Source organism: Ambystoma mexicanum, chromosome 10 (assembly GCF_040938575.1).
Source record: "Ambystoma mexicanum isolate Mex_15411 chromosome 10, UKY_AmexF1_1, whole genome shotgun sequence".
NCBI lineage: Eukaryota > Metazoa > Chordata > Amphibia > Caudata > Ambystomatidae > Ambystoma > Ambystoma mexicanum.
In genome coordinates this window covers 453,928,884-453,951,308 of record NC_090932.1, presented here as the reverse complement: position 1 = coordinate 453,951,308, position 22,425 = coordinate 453,928,884, and the positions used below count along the sequence as shown (strand labels likewise).

General features: G+C 52.7%; 1 protein-coding gene across 2 annotated transcripts in view; it reads left to right on the top strand.

The window, feature by feature from the left end:
* The window catches only part of PCCB (propionyl-CoA carboxylase subunit beta), a 1,121,578-nt gene that overhangs the window by 269,123 nt on the left and 830,030 nt on the right, over positions 1 to 22,425 (top strand). For both annotated transcript variants that reach the window (XM_069618020.1, XM_069618019.1), the window contains exon 7: positions 10,946 to 11,054. In XM_069618020.1, coding sequence (XP_069474121.1) covers positions 10,946 to 11,054 — 109 coding nt within the window. The remainder of the gene's footprint in view (positions 1 to 10,945; positions 11,055 to 22,425) is intronic.

Here is a 22,425-nt window from a genome sequence, read left to right as displayed (position 1 = left end):
ACAACCTCAAAAAACAATCTAAAGCCATTCTCCTTGGGGATGTCAACCTAGGTCTCCTGGATAGTAAGGACCTAGCAGCCAAATCCCTTGACTCAGCCCTCAAGGTTCTGGGCTACAAGAACACCATCTTTAGCACAACTCACACCCAGGGCAGAACTCTGGATTGGATCGCACAACATAACTGCTCACTCATCACCGGCAACACTCCCACCACATCATCACATTTAGCATCTTCACCAGTAGCGCCCCCGCTGCCCCTGCTACCCCCACCCCAACCCCTCCCACCCTGCCTCGACAGAAGCTCCCGCCAACTCACAAAGGAAAGGCTACTGCCCTTCCTCCAAGGCCCTGCCTTCAGACCACCTTTCTCCTCCCGACCCAGAAACACTCGCAACAGCCTATGATGCTGCCATCAAAGCAGCGATCAACCCCATTGCCCCTCTCAAACCCTGCAAATCCAAACCCACTACCCACTCCAACTCATGGTTCACCTCGGACCTTCTTACTCTCCGCAATGAGAAAAAGGCAGCACTCACACAGTGGCAAACGTCCCACACTGCCAAAGATGAAAATGATTTTTAAAGCTCAATCCATTAAATACAAAAAGGCAATCACCCAAGCAAAGGCCAAATCTTTTGAATCCAGAATCTCGGAAGCTCAATCTAGCACAAAAGAAATCTTCGCCATTTTTAGGGAACTCGAGACACCCACTCCCGCCCCCCAGAATTTCACCAAAGACAAAACCTTCTGTGATGACATACAAAAGGCCATGCAAACCAAGTTAAGCCTCCTCAAAAACAAAATACTAGCCACCAAACATGACCTACCTAATAAAGACATTCCTGTCCCTCCACCTGCCCCGGATTCCCACCCCCCAACCGTTCTCCTTCAAACCCATTCAGGAAAAAGACATCATCAACATAATGAGGAACATCAATCCCTCAAACTGCAAAGGGGATGCATGCCTGGCCCCCATTATCAAAGACTGCACTGAAGCGCTACCGCCTTTCCTGACAGCCTTCGTTAACGCCTCCTTTACCACAGGGAAATTTCCCACCTCCCTCAAGGAAACCTGGGTCCGCCCTCTCCTAAAAAAACCAACACTCGTCCCCACCTCCCCCAACAACTACAGACCTATCGCCACTGTCCCTTTCCTCCTCAAAATACTGGACAAAGCAGCCTACCTGCAGGTTCAGCACTTCATCGAAAGAAAACATACTCCTTGGATTCCACCAAACTGGTTTCCGCCCCAGACACGGGACTGAAACCGCCCTTCTTGACCTGAAGAACCAGATGGACGATGCTATAGACACGGGTAAACCAGCACTTCTCCTACTCCTTGATTTATCTGCGGCCTTCGACCTCCGACCTCGTAGATCATGTCCTATGCCACCACCTGTGCTCCACTGCCAAGTTTTCCCCAGAGGCCACAGCATGGGTCACCTCCTTCCTACAAAACAGAACCATGCAATTATTCTCCGACCTAGCCTCCGCCTCACCAACCACCATACTCTGTGGTGTGCCCCAAGGCTCTTGCCTCTCCCCCACCCTCTACAACATTTTCACACGACCCCTCTTCCTCATACTCGACGCTATGGGCATCTCCTGCACCAACTACGCCGACGATACACAGATCCCCCTCACCCTCACTGGCAACTATGACACAGACTCCCTGACCCTCAACAACCTCTACAACACCATCCAAGCCTGGATGGCAGACAATGGACTATGCCTCAACTCGGACAAGACTGAACTCCTCCTGGTAGGTTCCCCCGACATTCTCAAAAACCTAGACTCACAATTCAGCCACTTCACTATCGACACCTTAAAAATTCCTGTCTCGGATTCTGTCAAAACTCTTGGAGTCTACCTGGATTCCAGCCTATCCATGGACAGACAAATCGATGCAATAGCCTCCGCAGCTGCATAACATGCTAAACTGATCAACGCAATCAGACCCTTTCTCTCCAAAGAGAAATGCACCAACATAGCCAGAGCCATCACCGGCTCTAGGCTAGACTATTGCAATGTACTCTTTCTAGGAACCTCCAATTAAAACCTAGAGAGACTACAAGTCATACAAAACAATGCTCTCCGGGCAGCCCAAGGCATTGCCAAAAGAGAGCACATTTCAGAGGCCAGGAAAATAGCCCACTGGCTCCCAATAAAGGAAAGGATTGTCTTTAAAGCTCTGACACTGGCCCACAAGTGCATTCACCTCACTGCTCCTGCCTACCTCTCAAAAAGAATCCACCCTGTCTCCACTACCAGGCCAACTAGATCACCATATACCAACATGCTCTCTGTGCCACTAGTAAAGAAAGCCAGAGCAGGCGGATCGAATTTCCCCTATCTCACACCCATTCACTGGAATGCCCTACCCCCCATGATCCGAGGTGAGGCCTCCCTCACCACCTTCCGCAAAGCTATGAAAACCATCCTCTTCAACTAAGGCCCTGCACATTAGCAAGAATACTCACCACATGACCCAAGGCATAAACTGGAACACAATAACCAACTGCAATGCCTGTAACAGTATGATGTAACAGTATGATGTATGAGTATTTATAATGTACTAACTACCGCTTGTACCTATGTAACTAAGTTCTTTGCAAGTAGCAGCGCCTCAATGCCCCTGGGCTGCTTGTGCGCTATATAAATAAAATGGTAGGTTTGCGTGCGTTGTGCATGTGCAGGGTATCTCGGAAGAAGTCATATACATATGCTTCTAGATCTGATCCTTTTGAGTTTTCCGGGAGTCCGACCATCCTGAAGTTGTTTTGTCATGGTCCTCTATCTTTTCTCCTAGCCTTTGCACTTTTCTGATGACCCCATCCAGGTCTGTTGCTGTCATTGTTTGGTTGTCCTCGATTGCGCTGGTGCTTTGTTCAATATGGTCGTCCTCTCCGCTTCAGCAGCGAAGCGGTCTGGACGTCTTGGAGGTCACTTTTTATGTCCTCTACTGTTGTGTTCACTCCCTGGGTCCGCTGGCCTATTATTCTCATTTCAGCTAGTATGGTCTGGAGCTGCATCTGGACATCCATTTCTATCTTATTTCTGTTGGAGCGTCTTAGACTGCCAGGTTCTGTGGCGCCAGGGGTGTCTTTCAGGCCTGGGGTTTGGTCACTCTGTTGCATGCTCCCCCCCCTGCTGTCCCTTCGTTATGGCTCTGTACTGGGGGGGTTGATTGACATTCGGGTAACGGTGGTGCAGGCTTGTCGGTCTAGGCTGCGTAAGGAAGGTAGCTCTCTGAGATCTGCCTGCTCTGGAGATCAGAGTCTGGAGTTCCCCTGGGGCTTTGTGCCCTTGCTCCTGGGGCTGTTGTGGTGATTGGATTTTGTTTGGGGTGTGTGCCGGGGTAGTAGACACCCCTGCGTCGGAGGTTGAGCGATCTGTATTCAGCTTTATTAGTAAGGTGTATTCTCCCCTCCTCCCCCCAAACCAGCTACAGCCCGTGCCTGGATACCTGTTTGCTGTTGGGGTGTGGGGGGGGTGCCTCCATATACATATAGTCCTGGCAGTGTCACACCCTTATGCATGCTTGGTGTTGCCGGTCAGTTTATTCATCTCCTGCGTGGGCCCCCTTTGTCTCTGCGCATACCGCAATGTCCTCTGGTGCCTGGCTATAGCAAACCCATATAGCGGAGGGAGTGTTGTGAACCCTTAAATATATTCCAGTAAAGTGCATGCGCTTTGGTTCTTTCCCGTGACCCAGGTATGGCGGTAGCGTGGCCTCTCGTCTGTCGGGCCATTGTTGGTTCCCGCTGCTCAATTCACTTAATTGGGGTTGTGCTGGGTGAGAGCCGACCTTCTGGATTGATTTGCCGTCCCGGGCGTTGGAGTCGACGTGGGTGCTAGTATTTCCTTTCTCATGAGGGACGTGTTCCGCAGGCAGTTTCTTTTATTTTTTGCAGGAGAGTGTCGGGGTTGCCAGCTTTGACATATTTTTCTGGGTCCGGTCTTAACTGCTCCTTGCCACTGTTGCGCAGGTGTCTCCCACACTCTGTACCCTGGCTTCGCAATCGGGAGGCGGTATTCGCCGCAGCTTCGCTTATTGGTGCTCGGATGCAGACCGTTAGCCTTGGGGCACTTCTTCGCGCCTCTGTCCCGATCGATCTGGCTCCAGCGTTGGAGTGGGTGCCCCACTCACCTCGTCCCCCGTGTGGACTGGGTCGCCGTCTGCATGCTGTGCCAGATGACGGGGTACTCTTCACCGATGTTGGCTGCTTGCATCGGACGCGGGTGTGTAACTGTCTCTTGCGTGCCTTCGTTTTCAGGAGGCTGTGCTGCCTTGAGGGAGCTCCGGCGCAGGCCGCCTGTTTGTGTTAGGGCTCCTTATGCTGATTCACGTGTGCGGTTTTCCTTCAAGGGTTGTCTCGTATTCTCTGATTATTGTAATCCAATAATTCCTCTAGATTTGATCGATGGAAGCATTCTGAAGGGGTAAATCATGGCGGTTTATGCCATCTTTTACAGGAGCTCGGTCAGCCCACGGCCATCTTGCTCGGGCTCTCTAGTGCCCCTCTCCCTTGATGCAGAGATTTTGACCAAGAACATAGCAACCATGTTAGATGGTGGTCTTTGTGACGTCCCAGTTGAGTTGGTGCGCATGCGCGGGCCTCGTTATGGTCCCTCGCATGCGTAGTTTAATAAAGTGCGCCCGGGCGGCAGTTCCTGCCGGGACGCGGAGCAAGCAGCATCGCGTCCCGTGTATTCTTGTGTGGTCCGTGTCTGCATGTGTGCGTGGGCCCTCACGGCCAGATACAACAACTGGCGACGAGGCGGGATCGGCGCCACAGCGCTCGCCCCACGAACGGGGGCGTGTGACACGTCACCGGCACGAGAGTACAAGACGCGGATTGAGCGAAAACATTCGTCGCTTCGAGGCAGTAGCGGCCTGCACAGGTGCTCGTGCGCTGCCACGAGGAAAATTTTTGGAACTCTTGTTTGTTCCCAGCAACCTGGGGACAATCCAAAAAAAAAAAAAAACGGACACGTGGCCAGTGACGGGACACAGCGGAAGGTGTGCGGAACAGCGCATCAACCAGGTCAGCGGCCTCTATCACACTGAGAGGTGCCTGTGCGACCTGTGAAAATGACAAGCAGTGAGGATGAAGCAGAAGTGGCGACGAGTGGTGAGGACACAACAGGGTTCGCTGCTGCCCATGCAGGAGTTCGACATGTCGGGGCCCCCGTCCAAGTTGGGTCCCAGGTGGCTCCTATGGGTCAAGAAATTGGAAATGTACTTTACTGCGACGGGGACTTCGAATGACGACGCAAAAAGGGCGACCCTTCTGTATTCAGCTGGCCTCGACATTATGCGAATCTATGAATCATTTGCCCTACCGGTGGTCACGTATGACACTGTCAAGACCGCGCTGGAGACCCATTTCATCCCACAGTCAAATGTCGACTACGAAAGGTTCCTGTTCTGCAGAGAGAGGCAAAGGGAGGAAGAATCTCTCGATCAGTTCTGCGCCAGACTGAGATTGATAGCCAGCACGTGCCGCTGGGACAACGACGAGCTGATAAGGAACCAGGTGCTCCAGGGCTGCAGTTCGGGCAAATTGCGACGTCAAGTACTGAGGGAGCCAGGATGGTCACTGCAGCAGACACTGGACAGTGGGAGGACGTACGAGCTAGCAGAGTCCAGAGGTGCGAGCATGGACGCAGCGGTCAGGCCAAATGCGAGGGAGGAGGCCTTTGCCGTGTCCAAGAGAACGAAGCAGAAAGAGAAGTGGACCCCGAAGGCAACGGAGACCAGGCATCCGTCCGTGCCTGGGTCGATTTGTCCGGACTGCGTATATGACTTACCTCACGTGGAGGAGTGCCCCGCCAAGACGAGGTCGTGCGGGCGGTGCAATGGTCTGGGGCACTATGCTCGAATGTGCCGCGCACCGGCCCCTGTCCCCACACAGAGAGGTCCCGCGAGAGCGAGAGGCGGTGGATTCAGAAGGCAGCGCAGCATTGCTGCCCTCGAACAGGAGATACAGAAACTGCAGTTCGCAGAGGAAGAAGAGGAAGAGGACGAAGAAGAGGTTTTCTTCATCTCTACAATTGCCTCGGGGAACAAAAGGAGGAGGCAGCCCAGGTGCGTGGTGGACATATTGGGTGTGCCGACCCAGATACTGATAGATACAGGCGCTTCTGTGTGTGTGCTGGCAGAGGAGGACTATCAGAAACTTCCAGGCCCGCCGCCACTGGACATGTCCACGGCGAAGATATTTACTTTTGGAGGGGACACCCCGCTACCACTCAAGGGTGTGTTCGTGTCACCTGTGTCGAAAGGGGGCAGTAGCATCAAGGCCAAATTCTTCGTTACAGACGTGAGCCCCCACTCACTTCTCAGCTGCGCGGCGTCGGAGGCCCTTAACCTGGTTCATTTTGCATATGGTGTATACCAGATAGACATTGAGACACTACTGGACAGGTTCTCGAGCATCTTCAAAGGCATTGGGAAACTCAAAGCACCCCCGTGCGCCTCCACATCGACGAGTCCATCAGACCGACGGCCCTCAAGCACCGCAGGATCCCGTTTCACCTGTGGGAAAAAGTGGAGGAGGAACTCCGATCACTAGTGGAGATGGACATCGAGAGAGTGGAGGGGCCGACGCCCTGGGTGTCCCCGATTGTGGTGGCCCCCAAGCCAAAGCAACCAGGGGCCGTGAGAATCTGCGTGGACATGCGCCTCCCAAACGCCGCTATTAAGAGGGAGAGGCACCTTGCACCCACTCTGGATGACATCGGAGAGCTTCAGGGGGCGAGAGTGTTCTCGAAGTTAGACCTACGAGCGGGCTACCACCAGCTCGAACTACACCCGGACTCTAGGTTCATAACTACGTTTACGACGCATGACGGCCTCTTCCAGTTCAAACGGTTGAGCTTCGGCATCTCATCAGCCGCCGAAGTTTTCCAGAACACCATTAGAGGAGCGTTGGCTGGCCTCAAAGGGGTGCTGAACATGAGCAACGACATTTTAGTCTTCGCGGACTCTGAACGGGAACACATGAAGAGTTTGGAGGACACGCTCCTGAGGTTGAAGAACTTGGGGCTCACCCTCCATCGGCAAAAATGTGAGTTCTTCAAGGACCGTATTGGTTTCTTCGGGTTCATTTTCCACGCAGCTGGTGTGTCGCCCGACCCAGCCAAAGTGAAGGACATTAAGGAAGCCCCCGCCCCCCAGTCACCTACGGAAGTGAGGAGCTTCCTGGGGATGGTAACTTATTGCGGGCGCTTCATCAAGGGGCTGGCGTCGCTGGCAGAACCACTCAGAGTGCTAACGAGGAACGACGCGGAGTGGAAATGGGGGGCCAATGAGCAGGAGGCGTTCCAGACTCTGAAGAATGCCCTTTCGGATGGAGACACCATGGCCTACTTCAACCCCAAAGTAGAGTCAGAGGTGGTGGTTGACGCTAGTCCGGTGGGAGTGGGGGCGGTGCTAATGCAACCTGACGCACGTGGAGACATGCGCCCCATCGCATATACGAGTAAGGCCTTTTCGGACACGGAAATGAGATACTCACAGATTGAACGGGAAGTGCTAGCCATCCTGTGGGGCTGTCGCCACTTCCGTTTGTACATACTGGGCAAACCTGTAGTGGTGGTGACGGACCACAAGCCACTCCTGCCCGTTCTGGCAGGGGGATCCTCCAAACCCCCCCCAGGATCGAGAGGTGGATGCTAGCCCTGATGGAGTACGGGGTGAAACTCATATACCGACCAGGCACGAACAACCCGGCCGACTACCTGTCGCGCCATCCCAACAAGGAGAGCGCTGTCACCGACATCGGAGCGAATGAGTGCCACGGGCTGTTGTCAGGTGGTGGAAGGGTCCCTTCCGATGGCAATATCAAGGCTAGAGATGGCAACAGAATGTTCCAAGGACGAAGTGTTCACCATTGTCAAGAATGCCGTGAGAAGCGGCGAGTGGAGGGAAGTGCTGCAGGACAACTCCCGCCGGCAAGCGGAGGCTCAGAGCGACCTTCGAGCGCTCTGGAAGGTCAAGGATGAACTCTCAGTCGCGGACGATGGACTCATACTTCGAGGGCGGCAAATTGTAATCCCGCGGGCACTGCGGTCAAGGATCCTCGAACTTGCCCACATCGGACATCAAGGGATTGTCAAAATGAAGGCTCGGCTGAGAAACAAAGTATGGTTTCCGGACCTGGAGGGGCGAGTGGAGAGTTTCGTAAGGAGGTGCATCGCATGTCAAGCGGCGGCCCCGGGTGACAGAGCTCCGCCGATAAGGTCGATGGAGCGTAGTTGCCGTCCGTGGGAAACTGTCCACGTGGATTTTGGCTCGACTGGTCGGGGAATGTACTTTCTGGTGGCAGTGGACCAATGGTCCAGGTATCCCGAGGTGGAGGTGGTACACTCGACGGCGACAGAGTTTGCAACGAAGGCACTAGACAAAATGTTTGCCACCCATGGATTCCCAGACCTCCTGTGCTCGGACAATGGACCACCTTTCACAGGCAGCCAATTCGCGACTTACCTCCGTGAAAGGGGGATCCGGCATCGCAGGGTGTCCCCGCTCTGGCCGCGGGCCAACGGGGAGGCCGAAAGAATGATGAGGACTCTCAACAAGGTCCTGAGGATCTCCGCCTGCGGCGGTGAAGACCTGGAGAGGAAGCTTGTGGAGTTTCTGAGGGAATACCGCACGATGCCCCACCAGTCCACGAGAGTGGCCCCAGCTGAGGCACTATTTGGGCGATGCCCAAGGGGAATGTTGCCGAAGGAGGATGGCCGGCTGCCCGGAGTAATAGACGATGATGGTGTCCGGGACGAACGGGCCAGGCGCAATGATAAAGAAAGTGAAAGGAGGGGCCTGCAAGAAAAGGAGGTGCGAGTGGGTGACGCAGTGTTGGTCCGGAACAGGCACCCCGAGGGGAAGTTGTCCTTGCCCTTCGAGCCGCGCCCGTGGAAGGTAACGCACGTCAAAGGCACCATGGTGACGGCAGCCTGCGACCGAGGGACAGTCACGCGCAACCGGTCGTTCTTCAAACGCATTGAAAGACCGGCAGAGAATGGATCAGTAGAGGAAGGCGCAGGGCAGGCTGGTCCGCCAGAAGATCTGGAGAGCGGGCAGGCGGGCCCGCCAGGAGGTCCGAAGAGGGGGCAGGGCAAGGAAACATCGAGGCTGGAACATGACGATCCTCCTCTGCCTCCCGCCTCACCAAGGTACCCTACCCGCCGTGAAAGGCGATTGCCCGGGCATTTCAAGGACTATGTCCTGGACTCACGTGACTGAACTGAATGAGGCAAGGTGAGACTCAAGTGGTCATATGGCCGCCCAGAATACCTGGTGTGCAAGGTGATGCACGTTTAACTGTTTACGTTGTTTTGGTTGAAGTTAAAAAGGGATGTGACGTCCCAGTTGAGTTGGTGTGCATGCGCGGGCCTCGTTATGGTCCCGCGCATGCGTAGTTTAATAAAGTGCACCCGGGCGGCAGTTCCCGCCGGGACGCGGAGCAAGCAGCATCGCGTCCTGTGTATTCTTGTGTGGTCCGTGTCTGCATGTGTGCGTGGGCCCTCACGGCCAGATACAACAGTCTTCACAAGTAAAATAACAGTGCATGGCTTTGGGAGGATAACAAGATTTATTACATGCAAACCCGGCCGGGAACATAGTCGGCTCCTTGGTACTGAAAACAATCTCTCACTCGGCTTGCTCATAGAAGTAACAAGTTTATATAGCAGTGAACCTGCAGAATTAACATCTCAGATAAAATCATGTCCATGTTCCTCATTGGACAAAATCCCATATAACCCTAAACATTTACACACATGTTGCTTTGTCAAAAACGCACCCCAATATGATGTAATGTTGCAGTCATCCGAAAACATGACAATATAATTGATCTCAGCTGATCAGATATTATTTTAAACTGATGGATCGTCCTTGTTAGTTGAGACGCTTTGATCAGCTTGAAATGTCCCCTTTGAAAATACAGTGGTCTCTTCATGCCATCAAACTGACCCAGACGACCTGTTCAACCTTTTGTTTTATGTGTTGTCACACCTCGTACTACTCCCACAAGATGCTTCCTCCCTAGTATGTGTTCTTTCCTTATCTTTCTGAGAATCCAGATGGCTTTATAACAACACAGCCATGCACCGCTCTCTTTTTTGTGCGTCAGCTGGTCCCATGTCTGACACCCAGTCTATTCCCGTCCCATAATATACGGAGAAAAGGAAAATACCTTCAAATTAGCTGACCAAATTGCTGGCTTCTAGGCGTAAGTAAATGCTCTATCTTCCAACGAACTCTTCCAACAGAATCTACTCCCAACGAGCGAAATCCAGAAATGGCGAAACTCTTGCTAACTTGGCTCATGGCGCTAACACTGAAAGTCAGCTTCCCTGTACTATGTGTGTTCTTATAGGCACTTCGGCCTTTTATTCATATGCTACTTAGAGTTCCCTAAATGCAAAATGACACAATATATGGTCAGTGTTCTCTCTCATATTAATAGAACACGGCTTGACTCGCTGCCACTGCATGCATGCTCTCAACACAACTTGGCCTCGGCCTCTTCATTTCAACATTGTAGCTGCTCTTCCTTTCATCCCATAATACTCTCCAGAGTTTATTAATGCTGATGAATTAATGACACGTGTGCTGTGTGGCGAACAAAGAAAATACTGACACTACATAAGCAACCCTCTGTGCTCATAGTTTTTTGCAGTCTGAACCTCTTGCCTCTGTTTGGACGCTGTACCTGCATCCCAACACTTTATAACTACTACACTTTTTCATTGATGGTTTTGTGAAGTACATGTTTTTCTTTTTACATCTCCATGCTATGCTTTTAGTTTGTAGTGGTTGTCTGATCTTTAAAACTATTGACAACTTTAATGGTGCTTACAGAAGCAATGTTTTAAGATCACTGTACTCGCCTTCCCCCAGTTTAAGATGTACTAAATCTATAGTATATGGTTTCAGGACACGTCCTACTTATTCATCACTGGTCCAGATGTGGTCAAGTCTGTCACAAACGAGGATGTCACACAGGAGGATCTTGGAGGTGCAAAAACACACACTGTACTTTCTGGTGAGTCAATGGCAATTAAGAAAATCACAGCAAAAGTATTGATGTATCATTATTGAATATACATTCTGGACACGTGCAGATGTTTTGTAGCCCCGTTCATCAAAACCTATCTACAATTGTTTCCTTTTGGTACTAAAAGAGAAGCTTGGTTTTTAAAAATGTATTTTTCGAGGGGATTGGGTCCTCCGACGTATTCCATATCTATGACAGGTAATCACCACAGCTGTGCTGCTTCGGAAACTTTTCCGGAGTCTGCGTCCTGCGTCGATGACGTCGATGCGCCGACGTCGAGGACCTCCTCCGACGTCATCCGATGTGATAAGTAGGACGCACGACGCCTGTAGCCTCAGTTCCGTTTTTTCCGCGAACGTGTTGCTTCGTGTTTCTCGGTTCTAAGCCTCGACTCTTTGGAGTTCTGTTCTTTCTGGTTCTTCGAACCTGTTCGTTTGTGTATTTCTTCGACGATGTCTTCCACTGCGTCGTCAACCCCGCGTCCGGGCTTTAAGAAGTGCGGGGAGTGCGGGTCCAAGATGTCGGTGACTGACTCGCACGACGCCTGCCTCTGGTGCCTCGGGGAGGCCCATGACACGGATGACTGTATCGACTGCCTGTCGCTCACGTCCAAGGCCTTGCGCGAGCGTAAGAAGAAATTGTCGGTAGGTCGGGTGTCCAAGCCCCGGAAGTCTAAGTCGGCGGGGGTTTCGACGGATGATTCGAGGGGTGACTCTCCGCGTCATCGTTGGAAGTCTCGTCGGTCTTCTTCTAGGAGTCGGTCTCGCCACTCCTCCGCCTCTTCGAGGCATTCTCGGAAGCGCCGACACCGGTCGCCTTCCAGGTCCTCTTCGGAGGACTCTGCCCGGCCCGTCGGTTACCCCTCTAGCCGTGCGACGCCGGAGGAATGGGCTTACTTCGGGAAGAAGATGTTGGCGATTCTTGAGTCGCAGGGTACTCAACCGTCCGCGCCCCCGAGTGGGGTCGGCCGTGTGAGGTCGAGAGCCACCGCTCGCAAGAGTGGTCGGCGCGAGTCACGGGAGAGGTCCCGTTCGGACAAGGAGGCTCGTTCTCGCCGTACCCGTTCCAGGTCCCGGTCCTCGACGCGATCGAGACCGTGTGCACCTGTGATGTCTTCGAGGAAGACATCGACGCCTGTGGCGTCGAGGGCGTCGACAGGCTTTCTCGAGGCTCCGGCTCCGAGGAAGTCGTCGAAGCCGTCGACGTTCAGGTCGTCGAGGGACACGCTCGGGGCTCCGGCTTCGAGGGCTGTGTCGACGCCACCGATACTGGAGGCGCTGCATCTGACGTCGACGCCGATTTCCTTGACGTCGACGCCGATCCTCTCGGCGCCGTTGCCGGTTTTCTCGACGGCGGCGCCGATTCGCTCGACGCCTTTTGTGTCGGAGATGCCCCGTGTCTCGGGTGTACCCCCTAGGAAGGCTCTGGCTAAGAGCAAGCACTCTCGGGTGCCTTCTTTTCGCCACCTGGAATATATTTCAGAGGCGGATGAGGATTCTGATGGCCTGGTTCCTCGTCAGGTGCCAGATGACATTGTCTCGGGCCATAGTCAGTTTGACGATTTGAGGCAGTCTCTGCATGATGCCAGTGGACTGGACACCTCTCTGGAGGTGGAATTTTGTCGGCCTGAGCCTGGCTCCCATGCCGATTCCTCTTACCGGCGCCTTATGGCTAGGGTTTCTGAGTATCTGGGATGGTCTGCTCCCCCAGGGGAGTTTGTGCAGGATGACCTGACTGACATCCTTGATGTTGGTCCCCCAACTGACCCGGTACTGCCGTTCCATATGGCTTTACAGAGAAGGGTGGCGGCGGCTTGGACTGCTCCGGAGAGTCTCCCGGCGGTGGGCAAGTCCTTGTCGCGTAAATACCGTCCAGCCAGTAGCGACCCCTGCTACTTGACCAGGCACCCCACTCCTGAAAGTTTGGTGGTGCAGGCGGCCACGGCCCCGGCAAAGCAGGCGTCGTACCCTACCATCCCTCCTGATAGGGACGACAAGCGTTTTGATGGCTGGGCGAAGAATGGCGGCCAACTCCATTTGTGCCTTGTCACGTTTCGCGCACACTCTGTGGAACTGTGTTGCGTTGGCGGCTGAACATATTCCCGAAGGGGTTGAATGGGATGGTTTCCTTGCTATGGTCCAGGATGGTAAGGATGCCATGTGTGAGTCCGTTCAGTCGGGTCTGGACTTGGCTGATTGCGTCAGTAGGTCCATGGCGGCGAGCACCGTGATACGCAGGTTTGCGTGGTTGCGGAAGTCGGGGTTTGCTCCTGATGTGCAATCCCGGCTCCTCAACATGCCCTTTGACGGTGAACACCTTTTTGGCAGCAAGGCTGACGAGAGCCTTGAGAGGTTGCAGACCTCAAAAGCTGCTGCGAAGTCGTTGGGCGCTGCAGTTCGCCAACCTCCGCCTTTTCGTCCTAGGGGACAGCAGTGGAGGGGTGGTTCCTTTCGCTATTACTCGTCCTTCAGTAAAGCGAGAGGGGCTGGCAGTCAAAGAGGCCAGCGCAGGGGTACCAGAGGTGGACGACAGGGTACCCGTGGTGCCAAGGCCGCTCGGGCAGTTGCCTCTTTGCCCTCAGGTAACGCCGCAGCCGCTCCTACTCAGTCATGAGGCCATGTCCCATGGTTCGCCGGTTGGGGGAAGGCTGGCGCAGCATCTTGTAGAGTGGCAAGCCATTACTTCAGATGTGTGGGTTCTGGAGATCATAGCCCACGGCTACTGTCTTCCCTTTCGGCACAGGCCTCGCGACAATCCACCGGGGAACCTCTCTTTGAAGTGTCCGGATCCGCTCCTTGCGCAGGAAATTCAAGCCCTGCTGGTGAAAGGCGCTATAGAACTGGTGCCTGTAGCGGAGAGGAACAAGGGATGGTATTCCCCTTATTTTTTGATTTCCAAGAAAGACGGGGGATTGAGACCCATCATGGACTTGCGCGGTTTGAACAAACTCCTCAGGAAGGACAAGTTCAAGATGGTTACTCTCTCTCAAGTCCTCCAGGCCCTTCAGCTTCAGGACTGGTTGGTGTCACTCGACCTCAAGGATGCTTACTTCCATGTGCCGATCCATCCCAAGCACAAGAAGTACCTGAGGTTCGCGGTTGGCGACTCGCACTTTCAGTTTCGGGTCCTGCCGTTCGGATTGACCTCCGCCCCGAGGGTTTTCACCAAGCTCATGGTGGTGGTTGCAGCGCATCTCAGGCAAGGGGGGATTCACGTCTACCCCTACCTGGACGATTGGTTGATCAGGGGGAGCTCTCCCGAGCAAGTCCTGGATCATCTGTCCATCAACTGCCACTCCCTTCACAAGCTGGGCATCTCACTCAATTTAAAGAAGTCCCATTTGACGCCAACGCAGAGGCTCCAGTACATCGGAGCAGTGCTCAACACTTCCCTGGGGCAGTGTTTTCCTCCCCAGGTGAGGGCTCTTCACATTCAGCAGATGGTGCACAAGTTTCAGCATGCCCAGACGCTCCCAGCGTTCGAGTTCTTGAGGTTGCTCGGTCTCATGGCATCCTGCATTCTTCTGGTGCCAGAGGCTCGCCTGCGCATGAGATCTTTGCAGTGGGCACTCAAGATGCAATGGTCGCAGTCCTCCGGCAGGATGTCGGACCCTATTCAGGTGCCGCCCTCGGTCGCCCAGGACCTTCTGTGGTGGGCCGTCGAAGGCAACTTGATGAAGGGGGCTCCGTTTTGGCTTCCCTGGCCGGAGGTGACGATCGTGACGGATGCATCCCTCACGGGATGGGGAGCTCATGCCAGCGGGCTGACAGTCAGCGGTCGTTGGTCTCCGTCGGAGTCCAGACTCCATATCAATCTGTTGGAGCTGAGGGCCGTCAGGCTAGCCCTGAAGGCTTTTCTGCCGACTGTGCGAGGGAGGAATGTCCTGATCCTGACGGACAACACGGTGGCCATGCACTACCTCAACAAAAAAGGGGGGGCAGGGTCACTTCCTCTGTGCAGGGAGGCGATGCAGCTCGAGTTCTGGGCCATCCAGCAGGAAGTTTCGGTCTCGGCAGTTCATCTGGCCGGAGTCGAAAACGTGACGGCGGACGCTCTGAGCAGGCAGAGCGCAATCTCTCACGAGTGGGAGTTGGCTCAGGAGATTCTCCTGGAGATCTTCGCCCTTTGGGGGACCCCTCAAGTGGATCTCTTCGCCTCCAGTGTCAACCGGAAGTGCGAGAGGTTCTGCTCGCGGGAATTTCCTCCAAAAGGAGCCTTAGGAGACGCGTTCGTGGTGGATTGGTCGTTCCCGCTGCTGTACGCGTTTCCTCCAGTCCCCGTCATCCCGCAAGTGCTGCGGAGGTTACGGAAGTTCGGTTCCCGGATGATCCTCATTGCTCCGGCGTGGGCTCGGAGGACGTGGTACCCGGACCTTCTCGACTTGTCCATCTGCCCTCCACGTCGTCTTCCCTACCGAGACGATCTGCTCTCACGGGAGGGGGGGTCTGGTTCTCCATCCAGAGGTCAGATCCCTCAACCTTCACGCTTGGCTTCTGAAAGGTTGAGGTATAGGGATTGGGACCTCCCTGAGGACGTGATGGAGGTGTTGCTTTCGGCCCGAAGGCCAGCAACTAAGTCTCTGTACCGTTGGCGTAAGTTCTGCGACTGGTGCAGAGTTCGGAATGTGGATCCTTTTGCATGTGACATCCCCATGGTTCTGTCCTTTTTGCTTTCTTTGACCCACAGGGGCTTGCAAGTGGGTACCATTAAAGGTTACCTGGCGGCGCTGTCCATCTTTAAGCGCTCGTCTGAAGAGTGTTCTTACTTTAAGATCCCTTTAATTTCACAGTTTCTGAAAGGGCTCACTAATGTGTTCCCTCCGTCACCTTTCCTGGTGCCTGGTTGGGATTTAAACCTTGTTCTTAGGTTTCTTATGGGTGCTCCGTTTGAGCCTTTACATTCTTGCCCTTTGAGGCTGTTAACTCTGAAAACTGTGTTTTTAGTTGCGGTTACTTCCGCTCACAGAGTGAGTGAGTTACAGGCACTTTCAGTTAAGCCACCCTTCACTGTTTTCCACAAGGACAGGGTTGTCCTTCGTGTTCGTCCTTCTTTTCTTCCGAAGGTAGTGACGGAATTTCATTTGGCCCAGAAGGTTGTTCTTCCGGCATTCTATCCTCCTCTGCATCCTGGTAAGGAAGAGGAGAGGCTCCATAGGCTTGATCCTAGGAGAGCTTTAAGCTTTTATGTTTCACGCATGTCCCGGGTCAGAGTGGACGATCAACTCTTTATTGGTTACGCTGATAAGCGTTTGGGGCAAGCTGTGACGAAACAGACTTTGTCCCGCTGGATTATTTTGGCCATCTCGGAGTGTTACCGCTTGGCGGGTAAGGACCCACCGGCTGGCTTGCGGGCCTATTCTACCAGGGGTATGGCTGCGTCTACTGCCCTGCAGAGGGGTGTTCCTATTCGCAACATCTGTGATGCAGCCACCTGGGCTTCAGTACATACATTTGTACGGCATTATTCCCTCGATTCCATCAGTGGGCAGGATCTGGTCTTTGGCAAGGCGGTCCTTTGCTCTGCTATTTGATTGGCTATTATAAATTTTGTTTATAAATTCTTTCCCTCCTCCTTGCTCTGGTACTGCTTTGGGAGTCTGTCATAGATATGGAATACGTCGGAGGACCCAATCCCCTCGAAGAACAAGTTACTTTCTTACCTGGTAACGTTCTTTCGATGGGATGGTCCGACGACGTATTCCATATCGCTCCCGCCCTGCCTTCCCCGCTGCAGAATTTCTTTTGCGATTGCAGCTTACGTTCCGCAAGGCTTTGTGTCTGACTGGCAGTTGACTTATGTCACACGTTCTGGGGGAAAAAACTACAACTGAGGCTACAGGCGTCGTGCGTCCTACTTATCACATCGGATGACGTCGGACGTCGGAGGAGGTCCTCGACGTCGGCGCATCGACGCAGGACACAGACGCCGGAAAAGTTTCCGAAGCAGCACAGTTGTGGTGATTACCTGTCATAGATATGGAATACGTCGTCGGACCATCCCATCGAAAGAACGTTACCAGGTAAGAAAGTAACTTGTTCTCCTTTACTATTCATAGCAAGTTAATGAGTGACTTGCATATAGAAACCAGAGGTTGGATGACGAAGGAACTGATCACTTGGTAGCATAGAAGAGGTGTACGCTGAAACTGGTATAAGATGGGGCCAAAATGTTAAGTTTGTTTGCCCACTGACCAGTGCCTGAACCCCACTGCCCCAAAAATTAAATACTTTGTTTTAATAAGCACAAGGTTTCCAAGAAGTATGCTGCCGCTTTAAAACTATTTTGGTGGTGTAGAAACATGTTTATACGTATTGGGCCATTAGCATGAATGAAACATGAAAGGATTTAAATACCACATTTCAGGGGGTCTCGCCACTGTAGCATCTTCAGAAAATACTTAGGAAATTGTTAACACACTCAGGGCCAGTTCCACTGAGCACATCTGTATTAGATTTAAACAGTTTGGGTTTTGCATCAGGACATTTCTAGAAAACAAAACGCGCAGACAGACACAGAGAGAGAGAGAGACGCAGAGAGGGAGAGAGACGCAGAGAGGGAGAGAGACGCAGAGGGGGAGAGGGACGCAGAGGGGGAGAGGGACGCAGAGGGGGAGAGGGACGCAGAGGGGGAGAGGGACGCAGAGGGGGAGAGGGACGCAGAGGGGGAGAGGGACGCAGAGGGGGAGACGCAGAGAGAGACCGATGCACACGCAGGCAGAGAGACAGACAGACGCACACGCAGGCAGAGAGACAGGCAGACGCACACGCAGGCAGAGAGACAGGCAGACGCACACGCAGGCAGAGAGACAGGCAGACGCGCAGGCAGGCAGGCAGGCACGCAGGCAGGCAGGCACGCAGGCAGGCAGGCAGAGAGACAGACAGATAGACACAGACAGACAGACAGACAGGCAGAGAGGCAGGCAGACATGCAGAGAGACAGGCAGAGAGACAGACAGACACGCAGAGAGACAGGCAGAGAGACAGACAGACACGCAGAGAGACAGACACAGATAGACAGGCAGGCAGAGAGACAGACACAGATAGACAGGCAGGCAGGCAGGCAGAGAGACAGACAGACACGCAGAGAGACAGACAGACACGCAGAGAGACAGACAGACACGCAGAGAGACAGACAGACACGCAGAGAGACAGACAGACACGCAGAGAGACAGACAGACACGCAGAGAGACAGACAGACACGCAGAGAGACAGGCAGACACGCAGGCAGACACGCAGGCAGACAGACAGGCAGACACGCAGGCAGACAGACACGCAGGCAGACAGACACGCAGGCAGACAGACACGCAGGCAGACAGACACGCAGGCAGACAGACAGGCAGGCAGACAGACAGGCAGGCAGACAGACAGGCAGGCAGACAGACAGACAGGCAGGCAGACAGACAGGCAGGCAGGCAGACAGACAGGCAGGCAGACAGACAGGCAGGCAGACAGACAGGCAGGCAGACAGACAGGCAGGCAGACAGACAGGCAGGCAGACAGACAGACACGCAGGCAGACAGACAGGCAGGCAGACAGACAGACAGACACGCAGGCAGACAGACAGGCAGGCAGACAGACACGCAGGCAGACAGACACGCAGGCAGACAGACACGCAGGCAGACAGACACGCAGGCAGACAGACAGACACGCAGGCAGAGAGACACGCAGGCAGACCGACAGACACGCAGGCCCCTCCCCCCCCACCCTTATTGGGGCAGTAACACCCATAACTTTTCAGAGTGGTTGCGGATTCTCTTCATTCTGCGGGTAAAGTTGCAAATGTGTACATGAGTACTAAACAATCTATTGCCCCAAAGCCCAGCACTCGGTGGATACTAAGCTGAAGCTGCCAACAGCACACCACCTCTTTCCTCCCCCTGACTAACCTTACCTGCCCTTCTCCCGTTTACAGATCCGCCAGAGTGCCTGGGGACCAATTCCGTTGGTGATGGTGCGCTATATAAATACCTTTAACATTTTCTAACAGTAAATGTGAATAAAGCAAAACAAGAGGTAACCCCATTCCAGAAAGGGGAAAACCTATATGCAAATAAGGCTAGGTCCCACCCAAAAAGGGGCAGTCTTGCCTGTACTCCTTGGTCATATCCATTCTGCAAGAGACCACAAGCATCCCCAAACAAGTTTCAGTAAATGTTAATGCTATTCTCTGTATTCCATCAACATGCACAGCCAGATTGCTCATGTCCCACCAAAGCTGCGGTTTGACTCTAAATGCTCATACATAGATAAGTCCATTTCCCTCCCAGAAACAGATATTGACATTTTCTGTTTTTTTTTCTTGTTTTGAGTAGTCCTTGTTAAGATTCCCAGTCCTATGCCCACCCTTTGTCCCCCTTCCCCCTTCCTCCTCGTCCCATATTATCCCAAAATACCAGCATGTCTGGTATAGCACCATGAGGAGTGGGCCAAGGTACGCTTTTCCCCACTTTCCTAGTGGAGTATATGGGCAACTTCCCTAACCTCATGTCTATGGCCATTTCATTTAATAGCACCCACCAGGGGCTACCACGTAGACTGAGACTCCTAGAAAGTTTGCTAGCTATTACCAGGATTGCATTGACAAATAACGGGCTGGTGTTTGGTGGCAAGAAATCCCATCAAGTACTTCTGGAGAATATGGGGCTGGAGCTGTGGTAGATGTGGTTTTAATATTGTGGAGGTGATGGACACTCACACTTTCAGTGTTTGGGGGTGTTTCGTTAAAGTGTGCAGGAGGAAGATTTAGTGATGGCTCTCATGCTACCATACCCCATTTGATCACTGTTCATACGACCCCTGGTCCATGCCCACGATTCCCTGCCATCTGCAATATGCATGTTTGAATATCTTCATCTCCTGTAGGCTTTCAGTGAAGTTCCCCCACTACGTGGCCCTGTCTGTATCATGGGGCTGTTGGAGACCACCCTGCCAAAGGGAGAAGAAAGAAACCCTGTCCTGATAGTGTGTAGTGAGCTTTGATTGAAAGCAGCTGAATTTGCAGGGCTGTGTTGTGAGAAATGGCAGTGGAGGAGGGGAGAAGCAAGTGATGTGGCCCTGGTGGAAGGGTGCTTTGTGGTGGGAGGGTACGGCAAGATGTCTTGTCTGGTGCTGTTGAAATTAAGAAAGCCCACCCCTATGAGTCTAGAAACCATCAGGGTCCTGGGATCCACATATGAGCTTATCCCTGCTAAGCAAGTGTTAGGAGCTTGGGTGACACTACAGGGGTCCTACGGCCTTTGGCCGAATTGTTAGTCCTGTGAGACCCAGAGCTGCAACCCTCAACTGAGGCATGATAAAGACACAAATGGAGGAAAATGAGTCAATACAGCTGCATAGCATGCAGGTTTGAATCGAGGCAAGGGGCCAGCTTATGAGCAATAACGATCCTGTGATCACCAACACCATGATTCTGTCTTGCTAGATACTGTGGAGGGTCGGAAGAAGGAGTCGGTCACACAGAAGACATGATTCAGGTTCTTTTTAATAAAACTAATATGAAAAGGCCTCACTGTCCCTATCACTAGAGGGAATACCCTTCCCAACTAAGAAACTAAGGTTCATCTTTGTAAAGTCCTTCCATCTGCCCTATCTGGCCCGACCACTATGTGAAGCTATGGAAAGGTATAGGATGAGCCAGTATTGTGTGCTCAACGTGAAGTTAGAGATATTTAAAGTGCATCGTTTGTCATCAGTAATCCAGAAATCATTAAGAATGTGTAATATGTATAGAAATCCTCTTTCCTCTAAGATCTAGTAGTCTAGCAATAGTCAGACACAAATGGTGATTATCAAAAGTTAGGTTTAATTTTCATAGCCACAGCCGACACATGTTTCGACCCATAGTGTTTTTCAAGGCTGAATCTTGTATAGTCACAACAATAACAGTACTATGATTTGTATATACATACCAAGGCCAAAGTTGGAAGACGGAGAAAACGGGTATAAACAAGACATATATAGAAAATTGGGAGGCAAGATAGCACATATCATATCCATATTCTGCAAATACATCTTCCATATTATATCTGTAAACCATACCTAACATTAACCAATTAAACATAGTGAAGTTGAAGCACCCAAAATCCGGGAAACAAAAATTGAATTAAATAAAGCTTAAGAAAGGAAAAGAATAACTAATCAAAGTGTACCATGGATAACAAAAAGGAAAATTACTTTACCACACCTATGCAAGGTGTCAACCGATCTGAGTTTTAGTAATCATTGTGTGTCCCTACATCCCTCCTTTTTGTTCGTAAGTAATGTATGTTAGTTACCAATAGTACCTGGCGAGGGGCAATGAGCTTTTTACAAGCAAGCTCATTGGCCCTCGCCCTTGGCCTTACCTCGAGGAGAAGGCTCTGAAATCTCTGTTTCTCGGCCGCGGCCCTGGGTTACTTCCCAGAGTGGCTTCCATGGAAAGGGAGAAGGAGCGATATGTGGTCCCTTCTCCCTATTCCATGGCGGCCGTTTTTTTTTTGGTTTACTTTTTTATTTCTCCAGCATGGGGTCTGGCATGGATTCACATGCTCATGAATATTCCCCGTCGTCAGGCTGGGAATCCTCGGTAAAGAAAAAACTAGTATCAGTTTCGTTTCTGATCTGTCTTTCGTAGTAATAACCAATCACTGGTCTCTGCGTCATACTGACCACAGCCAATGACTGCCCTCTACCTAAGCACCGCCTCTGGCAGCCATCTTCAGATTTTTACCGCACGTTCATGTGTTGGGATCCTCGTGCTTTTGCTCTCGAGCGTTAGTGCTATTTTTTTTCACGTTTTTTCTCAAAAACTTCGTTTTTTCGGTCAAAAGAGCCTCAAGCTCCACCGACTCTCCATCCGATCAACGGGGACCCGTTTCGGATTCGTCTGCGCCCCTCAAGGGTGAAGATTTCGTCGAGCTACGCTTTTGGAGGACTCCAGAAGTTTCTCAGGCCCGGCCATGGCCCAGGAGAAGGGAGGCTCGACGCCCGGAAAGCTGTTCAGGGTCTGCCCTGGATGCCAGCTGCAGAACGTCTTCAAGGAGGACGAACACTCTTTTTGTCTTTACTGCCTACATGAGGACAAGACGCATGTGGAGAAGAACTGTGCGTTTTGCGGCAACATGTCGGAGCGGACCATGAAGGACCGCCATCAACGTCTCGCCAACTGGCTAGAAGGGAAGAGCCCGTCCGGCGAGAAGAAGAGGAAGAAATCCGAGCGGTCTTCTAAGACCTTTGAGGACGCCCCGGCGACGGGGGTCCAACATAAGGCCAAGCACCGCGAGTCCGCTGGCACCGGGAGCGCCGAACGGTCGGGCTCTACGGGCGCCAGGCAGGGCGCACCCTCCCCGGCACCATCAACCACGAGCCAACGCTCTGGGTCG